Raw genomic sequence first — 12,550 nt, forward strand, 5'->3', positions numbered from 1 at the left:
TCAATAAAACTAAATATCTGACCATCACGCCGCTATCCGCAGAGGTATCCAGGGAGAATAGAACACCACACCAAACTAGATTTATACGAATAAAGCATCCAACAAGAGTTTAGTCAAAAACATGTTTTTTTTTAATTTACACTTTTTATTTTTTTCTTACAATACTCGTGATTACACTCGTGATACTTGAGGTAGTATTTTACGAAAATGGCGCTATATAAATCATCCAAAATTATTATTAAATCACGAAATCACAAAATTCCTCAAACTAATCTGAAGAACGGTTAAAAAAAGATGTAACTTTTTTTTTTAAATCCATTTTTGCCTAATTTTTCGAAGCTCAAAATCATTTTTGTATAAAAATGCCAATTGAGGTGCCTCCACTAAATCAAATGAGGTTTGTCGAAGATTAACATTGACTTGTGAACGCCGGTTTTTTTAATCGCGTATTGAAGATTATAAAAGCGTATATCACTTCTTCTTCCTGTGCCGTGTCAGGTCCCCCCGACGTTGGCAATCACTCTGGCGAAGGCTTCTCTGTCTTGCGCGACCCGGAACAGCTTCCCCAAATGTCATCCCGGTCCAATCCCTTATACTGCGCGGCTAAGATGTTTGCCTTCTGCCAGGACCAAGCTGTCCTCCAATTTCACTCATCAGTATCGTTTGAAGCAAACACTACCTACCTCTCTCCCCACAGGATGTGACCCAGATATTAAATTTTACGGATCTTGATGTCTTTTAGCAGTTGCCTACTGTAATTGGCATTATGTGATATAACATACAAAGTGTCGGGTTGTGGTGCCGTGGTTAGTGTAGCGGACTCTAAAGTCAGAGTTACTCGGTTCGAATCCACTCTACCACAATTCGGTACATATTTCTAATAATGAGCCGCATAGGCTCATATATATATATATATATATATATATATATATATATATATATATATATATATATATATATATATATATATATATATATATATATATATATATATATATATATATATATATATATATATATATATATATTATATATATATATATATTTATATATATATATATATATATATATATATATATATATATATATATATATATATATATATATATATAATATATATATATATATATATATATATATATATATATATATATATATATATATATATATATATATATATATATATATATATATATATATATGTATATATATATATATATATATATATATATATATATATATATATATATATGTATATATATATATATATATATATATATGTATATATATATATATATGTATATATATATATATATGTATATATATATATATATATATATATATATATATATATATATATATATATATATATATATGTATATATATATATATATATATATATATATATATATATATATATATAAATATATATAAATATACATATATATATATACATACATATATATATATATATATATATATATATATATATATATATATATATATATATATATATATATATATATATATATATATATATATATATATATATATATATATATATATATATATATATATATATATATATATATATATATATATATATATGTATATGTATATATATATATATATATATATATATATATATATATATATATATATATATAAATATATATAAATATACATATATATATATACATACATATATATATATATATATATATATATATATATATATATATATATATATATATATATATATATATATATATACATATATATATATATATATATATATATATATATATATATATATATATATATATATATATATATATATATATATATATATATATATATATATATATATATAGCTACTCCACATAAAGTAGATGATTAAGACTGCGTTTTTATGATACAGTGCCATATGCACTATTGGGGTGCGGATAAGGGTTTGAAGAATGAATACATAAAGTCACGTGATACACAATGAAATATATTAAATAAATAACACCGATTTATATTTTTATTGACACTTTACGCGATATCATTACTTTTGGAGTGTAAACGAACTATGTGTCGTTTCAAGGTGGTTTTCGTTGAATATGTTTTGTTGCAATTTGAGCATGGGAACAATTTCTCGCCAGAATGAGTTAACATGTGTTTTTTTAAATACACTTTTCGTGCACTTTTATATGGACACTCTGTACAACAGAACGGTTTCTCACCAGTATGTGTTAACGCGTGTTCCTTCAAATCTCCTTTCCGGAAACATTTAAATTGACAGGCTGAACAAGCAAACGGTCTCACACCGCTATGCGTTAAAGCGTGTAACTTTAAATCTCCTTTACGCAAACATTTAAACTGACATTCTGAGCAGAAAAATGATTTTTTATTTGTATGGGTTAACATGTGCGATTTTAAATGCCATTTTAGCGTACATTTATATTGACACACTGTGCAGGAAAATGGTTTCTCGCCAGTATGAGTAAAAATGTGTTGTTTTAAATGACACTTTCGAGAAAATGTACATTGACACTCCGCGCAAGAAAATGGTCTTTCTCCAGTATGAGTCAACATGTGTTTTTTTAAAACCCCTTTCCACGAACATTTGAAATGGCACTCTGCACAAGAGAATGGTTTCTCGCCAGTATGAGTTATCGCATGTTTTTTTAAATCTCCCTTCCTTGAAAACTTTAATTGACACTCTGCACAAGAGAATGGTTTCTCACCAGTATGAGTAAGAGTGTGTTTGTTTAAATCCCCTTTCCGTGAACATTTATATTGACATTCTGAACAAGAGAAAGGTTTGTTCGTAGTATGAATTAACACGTGTGAATGTAGCATCTTTTTTGAAGAACACGTATATTTACATTTAGAACATGAAATGTTTTTTTCCTTGGGCACTTTAGGTGGCAATAATGTGATGTTATTGGAACAAATGGGTTTTCTTAAACCTGAAATGAAATTGAAAAATTATTACGGTGAAAAGTAGTGGATTAAATAATGAACAGAGATGAAATAAGTACATTATTATTTTATTATTTAACTGTTGAGTTTTAGTATTTCAGAAAAAAACACTATTTATTAAGACTGCAAAAATATAACAAAATAATCATATATAATAGAAAGGGATATTTACACAATCGAAACTTCTTAGCGTTGAAATCATACATTATAAAATCATACTTAGATAATTTTGTTTAAGATTTGATTCAAGTTTCTAATCTAATAATGGAAAAGAAAATTAAGGAAACTTTGCTAATAAGAAAAACATTTTTTAAAAAACCTACAAGACTAAACCTACCTACTGTTGGTAAGTGTAATAAATGTAGAGGGTAATAATAAGAGAAAGTACTAAAAAACCCATATATAATACACTAATTTATCAGAAACTTACCAAAGTTATGTTTGATGTTGTTCAATGATTCTGGAGATGTGGTCTTATCACGACTATGGAGATCGCCGATATATGTATCAAAGGTTACCATTTCAGGCTTGATAATAGGAACTTCTATATGTATGACTTCCTCCTTTATAGTGGTGTGCGCTCCAGTATTACCTAAACTTGGCTTTTCATCACCTTCATGGAATTCACTATACAAACTATCTGTCACAAGTTCAGGACCAGAAATGGGTATATCCGAGTAGCTTATTTCATTCTTTATAACGGCTTGAAGGCCAATATTGCCTGTAACATACTTTCGTTCACATTCCTCAGTATGGAATTCAATATCACACGAATCATTTGTTAAAGGTTCAGACTTGATAATATGTACTTTTGAATAAATAAACTCCTTTACAGCGGAGTGTGATAGTTCTCCTTCATAATTTGGTATATTGCTGTTGCCTACAGCAGGCTCTGGTTCTGTCTTGAGTATCACCCATCCCTCGGGATGGTGAATATCCTCTTTTACATAATCAGTTCCTGGCTCAATCTTGACTGAAGTGAACTCCATATTATCTCCAAGACTTTGAAAGCTGAGATTGAATTACGCTGCAAATATAATATTGAATCATCACATAATCTTTTTTAGTATTTTAATTGAAAATTGTCTTTGTGAATGGAAGTAACTTAATGACAATAATAAGTCAATAGACAGTTTATAAAGAGCTAAGAGCAGTAAAGACTGTTGAAATTTCTAAAGATAGCTTCAAAATTATGAAATACACAGTATTTCACGAATTGAGTTTTTGAACTTATTTAATTTGGTTTAAATTCTCTACTGGGATTTTTTATTGCCATTTTACTGACCACCAGAATTTTACCCTCCACGTTTTTCATACTTTTAAAGTATAGTGTTCTGATGAGGGTAAACCAATATTATTTCTAACAGAAGAATAATTAATTTTTTATAATATAATATAACATTGCTTGGCATGTACGATGATTTTGACGGAAATAATGTAAGAGGTGTTTATTTTGTAATGGCATGTAAAGTATTTATTTATTTTTGTTAATTCTTGTAATGCTCGAAGAAACTTCGAAGATGCATCGAAAACACACATTAGCGAAATCATAGCTCTTCTGTAACCATATCTGACTAAAATAACCTACAAATAATACACTGTGAATATTTTACTATAAATATAAATATATCACAAGAACAAAAATATTAAATGTAGATAATTAATTATTGATAAAAGTAAAGTTTAATGGTTTTACGAAACTGACGTTTCTGGTCCAATGGATCAACTTAAATTTGCATTTGAGCATGTTCCTTCGTGTGCAAGATTTCTTCAGTTACATCAATAATGCACATAACGAGAATACTTTTCTTTAATGAACAAGTTCGATTTCTTTAATAATTAGGAACAATAAATCATTTGACATGTGAGGCTACGCAAGATAACTACTCGAACAATAACTGGTCATAGACAACACGGGGTAATGTAGAATATAACCCTTTGTTTCTGCCGGAGATCTGTCGAAACTGTCGTACTTTTTTATTGAGCTCACGTGTCGTACTTTTGGGTTGTAAATATGGTATGAAAAAAACAAACAATTACAATTATTTAGATTTACTTGAAAAAAAATACAATCGAACAATTATTACAGAATAAAATTATTTTTGGTTTAAGCAAGACATTATGAGAGCTACTTATTTCTAACAAAGTTGGCAATGGCCAACCTGAAAATACCACGATCGCGAAGCATGATAAAATATTGAAATAAGTACAAATTAATGTTATTTTGAACCTTAAACGGATTACTTAAATATCATTCCTTTCGTACTTATACCATATCAGACTCCGAGTAGCTTTGAACGTGCAATGTTGAGTAAAAGGGTAGCAATGTCAATAGGATATAAAGTTTAACACATTGAGTGCCAACTACGAGATAACTCGTTGTTTGTGTTTTTGCTAGGACACCGACTACGAGTTATCTCGTACTGTGTTTACTTGCTATATTCGTGCGGTTACGTTAAATTCCTAGTATATCCGTGCTAATATGGATAGATGGCGCATGGGAAGAGAACAAAACATCAATGCTGTCTTACACGAACGGAAAATTTATTAATAAATGGTCAGAAAATATAATTATGTAGGTACTATAATTAAAGTTTTTAATAGTATATGATTAAATGAAATTGGCTTTGTACACCGGAATTCTAAAATTGCTTTGGCAGTCAACGTGTTAAGTGAAGTACATAACGCATACATATATAGGAAAGGAAATTAACTAAAAACAGTTAAAACTATTACTTTAGGAGAAGAAAAGACGAATAGCACTAATGGGTAGTGCACTCGGGGTTGGATAACAATACTTGTGCTTGTCCCTTGCTTGAGTACAAAAGGTGTACAGTCTTCCGAAGACAAAATTCATAGTATACATAAATATGCTTAAATGTTTTATCAAAATTAATAATAGTTGAAAAAAACAGTTTTAGTATTCCTTATTTAGGTATATTTAAATTTATGAAAACAATTCAAGTGAGTTTATATTACATCCAAATAATAAAAATAAAACTATTTTTACGTGAAAATACTTAAAATGTCCGGGAATGGTCGTAAAAATACGGAAAAACATTAAGGCCTAGCATTCGTTAAGTCGCACTTTGATTTTCTGTATTATTTTTTGACATCTCATCAAAGATGAAGAAGAATATGGAAGTCTGGGCATTTACGGGGCTGACGACCGTCATAGGCTGGTTTAAGTGATCACTTTACACACGTGTAACATTCACCAATTCTACCCATTATTGACAACCACACTACTCAAATTCTTGGAAGTTCTATATATATGAACCAATTTAGAAACCTTGTTCTTGAATCACTAGAACTTCACTAGAGACATCAATTGGTGAGATGTAAAGAAGCTTTTTTATTAAGCAGAAACTCTTATATTAGTATGTTAATACGTAAATGCCCAGACTTCCATATTCTTCTTCATCTTTGATGAGATGCAAAAATATATATATATATATATATATATATATATATATATATATATATATATATATATATATATATATATATATATATATATATATATATATATATATATATATATATATATATATATATATATATATATATATATATATATATATATATATATATATATATATATATATATATATATATATATATATATATATAAATAATTCCTGTAATTGGAGATAATCCAGATTTTGTGAACAAGTATTTGGACACACTCAAAATGTTGTAATTTTCTCTAAATCCAGGAAACATTTTACTTTATTGATTTTTTATTTATTAAAACACCGTTTTTGCATTGTTAAAATAAGTTATTCTTCGAAATAATTAAATGGATTTTAAAAGAAAAGAGTTGTTGAAATGCAAGAAGTTTTTTTTATCCATATATATTCTAAAAAACAAAAAATCCAATATGCATTCCTTTAAAAAAAATGGCCGTGAGCAGACAAGTGACCTCTCCGGTGGAACAAATACGACTTAACGAATGTTGGACCTAAATTAGCATTTTCTTCTTAAAAATACTAATACTTATGAATACTAAAACACACATTACACGTATACAGCGACATATTGTTTGAATAAATATTTTTTACAATTAGAATTAGGTACGATTTTCAGTCTTCAACACTACTAAAAGGTACTTTCGATTTGTACCTTCATGTTTCGACGATTATGAAACATTATATTGCAAGAATTATTGATGATACACTTACTAGCGTTACTACGCTGCTATTTTTGGGTTTAAGTTGTAAGCAAGTTGCTCGGTGTGCTGAAGGTATAATATTAAATAAAGATTACAGTGAACGAGTGTCAAATTATTATTATCAGATATTTTGACCCACCTGGGAATCGACCTCGGAACCTTCAGCACCTTAGCCAAGCGCGTTTACCACTGCTATACGGAGGTAGAGACTAATTTTATTATTTTTCCTAAAAGAACTAAGTTAGTCGACGACTGACTTAAGAAATCACCACAAACGACATAAAAACATTTAAAAATAGGAAATGTCAGCTGATTTTTTATAAATTTTGTATAAATTACACATAAAGACATGATTGTTATTTTTGTGACGATTAATAAAATTAATTGATTTTTATTCCAACTTGCCATACATTATTATTTAGTTATAAAATTCAACACTGACGCTGAATAAACTCTACACTTACTATAAATAACGATCGTTACATTCACAAAGTACGATACAATTCTGACTTCGATTTTTACCTTTACACATGTCCGAAATTTTAATTGTCATTTTTACCGTATGGGTTTCTTTTATATGTATTTTTTTATCTTAATACTATTAAAAAAAAAAACATGGTATTGCTAATCACTAGTATCTTGTTATTTTAAATTAAATTAGAATCGCGGTGTATTTCATGAGTTTGTTTGGTGGGCAACTCAACGCACATTCCATTAAACATGCCAGACATGTCATTAGCCATACTAATTACTAAATAATAACTAAATAACTTAATTTCAGTACTTCACTATGAGCATTTGTAAATCGGAATATGACTAGTATATTACATACTTTTATTTTATATTTATGTTCTTATTTTGTAAACGCATTCATAATCGCCTGCTAACAGGTATTATTTTGGCAACCCTCAAGGTCTTTTGACATCTTGTTTACGTTGATCTTAGACCTATAAAATAATTAGCTGCGACACATATCTTGAAATCTACAGCCACGAATTACATAAGGTTGCAATTTAAATTGAAATATCGTAATTTATACTGTACTATGGAGTAGTACTAAAAATATTTTTAATTGTGTGAACGAAAAATATGCTGTGTTAAGGTGAGTTTCCGTGAACATTTATAATCACAACTTGAACACGAAAATGGTTTTTCGACCGAATGTGTCAACATATGTTTTTTCAAATTACTTTTATCGGAACACCTATACTGACACTCCGTGCAAGAGAACGGTTTCTCACCAGTATGAATGAACATGTGTTGTTTTAAATGTTTTTTCTGAGAACATTTATATTGACACTCTGAACAAGAGAATGGTTTCTCATTTGAATGCGTCAACATATGTTTGTTTAAGTCTCCTTTATGAAAGGATTTATACTCGCACACTATGCAAAAGAAAGGTTGTTTGCCAGTATGAGTCAAAATGTGTCGTTTCAAATGCTCTAGCCGCGAAAATTTTAATTTGCACTCTGTGCAAGAAAATGATTTCTCAACGGTATGCGTTAACATATGACGTTTTAAATTTTCTATTCGGGAATATTTCAATTCGCACTCTGAGCAGGAAAATAATTTCTCACCGTGCGACAACATGTGCCGTTTTAAATGCTCTATCCGTGAAAATTTTGATTCACACTCTGTGCAAGAAAAAAACTTCTCAACGGTATGCGTTAACATGTGTCGTTTCAAGTGCTCTTTTCGTGAACATTTATATGGACATTCTGAACAACAAAAAGGTTTCTCATCAGAATGAATTAACGTGTGCTTCTGTAAATCCCCTTTCCGCGAGCATTTAAATTGACATTCTGTACAAGTAAAAGGTTTTTCGTCAGAATGAGTTAACATGTGTTTCTGTAAATCTCCTTTGCGTGAGCATTTATACTGACACTCTGTGCAGGAGAATGGTTTCTCATTAGTATGAGTTAAAACATGCTGTTTTAAATGCTTTTTCTGTGAACATTTATATGGACATTCTAAGCAGCTGAATGGTTTTTCATCTATGTGAGTTAACATGTGTCTTTTTAAATGCTCTTTCCGTGAATATTTTGATTCGCATTCTACGCAACGGAACGGTTTCTCAACAGAATGAGTTAACATGTGTCGTTTTAAATCCTTTTGTCGCGAACATTTATATGAACAATTTATGCAGGTGAAACGTTTCTCACCAGTATGAATTAAGGTGTGTTTCTTTAAATCTCCCTTTCGTGAACTTTTAAACGGACACTCTGCGCACGAGAATAGTTTTTCGCCACTATGAATCAATATGTGTTGTTTTAAATGCTTCTTCTGCGAACATTTATATTGACACTCTGCACAGGAGAATGGTTTTTCACCAGCATGAGTTAGCATATGTCGTTTCAAATCCTTTGTTCGCGAATATTTAATTTCGCACTCGGTGCAAGAAAAAAGTTTCGGAACAGTATGAGTCAACATATGACGCTTTAAGTGCTCTTTGCGTGAAGATTTATATAAGCAGTCTGTGCAAGAAAATGGTTTTTCGCCACTATGGATTAATATGTGTCGGTTTAAATGTTTTTTCTGTGAACACTTATATTGGCACTCTGCACAAGAAAATGTTTTTTCGCCACTATGAGTTAACATATGTCGTTTCAAATCCTTTGTCCGCGAATATTTAATTTCACACTCAGTGCAAGAAATTAGTTTCCCGACATTATGAATCAACATGTGACGTATTAAATGCTGTTTACGTGAACATTTATATTGACAGTCTGTGCAAGAAAACGGTTTACCCCGAATATGGGTTACCATGTGTCGATTCAAATGTATTTTCTGTGAACACTTATATTGACATTCTGTGCAAGAAAATGCCTTTTCATCAAAATGAATTAGCACGTGTGATTTTAATTTCGATTTCAGTGAACTTAATTTCGTGTTCTTTAAAAAAGTAGGCTTCTGCAAATCTGCTTCTGAAAAGAAATATTAAGATTATTTTATAGAATCAATTATTATTGCCATAAAAAACAGAAGAACAGAGGTGTAAGAAGCACTTTGTTACTTCAAAGGTTTATTTCCGATAATCTCACAAGCCCTATAAAAGGAAACAAATGAAGTAAAGATAATTTATTTATATTGCCGTAAGTGCATTTTTATAATGAGCAATTTTCATTTAACCTTGTAAACTCTTTCAATGAGAGCAACCAACGATGCTATTCTTAAATGAGCACAATCGAAATAAATATGAAAATTAAACGGGTAAATGAGCAAAATTTATATTTTACATAGAAAGTCGGGGCGAGATGTAGAAAAGAGATACACTTCTGGAATATTTGAATTACAAGATTGTAACAAAAAACATATGAAAAAGGTTATTAGAAGAATGGAATGATTCAAGAAAAGATGATGCACTGTAAGGGCTTAATGGAATAACTGTGATATTTCGTACAGATAATACTTTTGCATTTCAACAACATTAACTGTACTTGAGTTAGAAGAATGACTAAGATACAAAAAATACAACATTGATTATCTCAATACCTAGTTATGTCAGAACAGGAAATAATATCATATGAGATAACTAGCAACCATCTCGAATAATTTTACTTTAATTAATAATAAATATAATAGTAATATAACTTACTAGAGGGTTCCAAACATTCTTGTTTCGCGTTAGGGTATGATATATCCATTTCAGTGATGTATTTACTGGTATCCGGTTCAGCTGGCTCCTCACCTGTGTGCACTTCCTCATCACATACATTATATGTAACATGTTCTGGCTTGATAGTAGTAACATCTAAGTAGATGTCCTCTTTCTTGACAGCGGAATAAGGAGCACTGGTACACTCAGTTTCACTGTTCTCAGTATGGAATTCAACGCAATAAGAATCATCTATATCAGGTTCAAGTTTGATAAAATGTATTTCTGGATGGGTTATCTCTTTCTTTATTGAGAAGTGTGGTAGTTCTCTATCACAATGCAGTTTATTGCTATTGACTAAAGTAGAGTTAAGTTCTCCATCTCCAGTATGGAGACTAACCTTTTCAACATTCCCAGCCTTCGGTTCAGTTTTGATGGAAGCGAGCTCCATTTTATCTTCCACCTTTTAGGTGAATTTATTGGCAAGCTTTGATCGATAAACCCTGTAAATATACAATACGTTTTATTACAATACGTCACATCGTCTTTGACTCGGACCCTAAAGCGTTGGTCGCTATCATGTTATTTTCAACATAAATTTGAAGGTTATTATTATTGAATCATACACATACATTACCCTAAAAAAAAATATTTACTTAGTATTATTAAGAACCCATCATTTTTGGTCTCGGTTCTTCAGATACTACTATTATGAATAACTTTGCAAATAAAATCACGGAGTTTTTATAGTAGTACAATAAAAAAGTTTAACTTAAAGAAATAATAAAAAAAATGCATTTTTATCCGATTTCATGAATTTATCATTCATAAAGCAAGTTAATTTCAAGGTTTAACTGACAGAATTTCAAAGTTTAACTAACAGAAATAAAAAAAAAAAACATTTTTTTATCCGATTACATGAATTTATTATTCGTTCAGCAAGTTATTTTCCCTAGAAAATTTCAGACAAGTATTACATAAAATTATGGCGACATTAAACTTAAGCAGTAAAAGCACTCACACTGAGAAATAGGCTTTAAAATATATACAGTTAGAGCCAAAGTAGGAACATGATGAGCGATGAACTGTAGGTAGATTTCAGTCATTTCGAAGTCAAGCGATTCCGAAAAAAATGGTTAAAGAAGTCCATGAAGATATTGGCTGCGATGGATTTAATATTTATTTTATAATATGAGAATAATGATCTAGTTTACAGTATATATTTTATACGGACTATTCTGTGTGGATGAGGGTCAGAAGAAGGATGAAAGTAAAATCCAATGATTTTAGGAGAACATAGATGAGTTTCCCATATTTTATGGTTGCAATTTTGACAACAAAACTACTAACCTTACTTATTCATCATTATAAATGTAAAAAACTTAATCTTCATCCACCACACACCGACAAAACAGTATATTATTGAAATGTGATATGAAGAATAATCATTTTTTTTTTGCTTTACTTTTATGCATTACAATAAATCATTTGACATTTAAGGTTGCGTCAAACTACATAGACAATAGTATTGGCCATAGACAATGTGGCGTAATGACGGGTATAATTAAGTTCCTACCCAAGAGATATGTAAGAAAGCATAGATAGGTATATTCAGAATTATATGTGCAATCTCTAGGTACAATAATTTCGATCAGAATACATGTATCAAAAATTTTAAACGATAGCCATTTTATTGGTGTACGAATTTATACATGGTTTTAATATTATACATTGTAATAAAAGACCAATGGGGTTTTTTTTTTCAGATGTGGCACATTGTATAAATTAAAACAAAATTATTATTTCTAACT

At 29.4% G+C, this 12,550-nt stretch overlaps 1 protein-coding gene and 1 long non-coding RNA gene across 2 annotated transcripts; both read right to left on the minus strand.

Moving 5' to 3' along the window:
- Window positions 1-1,975: 1,975 nt before the first annotated feature.
- Window positions 1,976-4,885, minus strand: LOC148302170 (uncharacterized). The gene is made up of 3 exons (XR_015838694.1): window positions 4,676-4,885; window positions 3,401-3,997; window positions 1,976-2,957 (listed from the first exon to the last, which is right to left on the minus strand). It is a non-coding gene; the product is annotated as an uncharacterized LOC148302170 (long non-coding RNA).
- A 2,847-nt stretch (window positions 4,886-7,732) lies between these two features.
- LOC148302171 (uncharacterized) lies at window positions 7,733-12,247 on the minus strand. The gene is made up of 3 exons (XM_088272025.1): window positions 12,090-12,247; window positions 10,740-11,242; window positions 7,733-10,068 (listed from the first exon to the last, which is right to left on the minus strand). Exons 2-3 carry the CDS (start codon window positions 11,188-11,190, stop codon window positions 8,213-8,215), a joined length of 2,307 nt encoding a protein of 768 aa, XP_088128151.1. The 5' UTR covers window positions 11,191-11,242; window positions 12,090-12,247; the 3' UTR covers window positions 7,733-8,212.
- Window positions 12,248-12,550: the final 303 nt, after the last annotated feature.

This window comes from Brachycentrus maculatus, unplaced genomic scaffold (assembly GCF_059751285.1).
Source record: "Brachycentrus maculatus isolate JH-2025_06_01 unplaced genomic scaffold, ASM5975128v1 h1tg000475l, whole genome shotgun sequence".
NCBI lineage: Eukaryota > Metazoa > Arthropoda > Insecta > Trichoptera > Brachycentridae > Brachycentrus > Brachycentrus maculatus.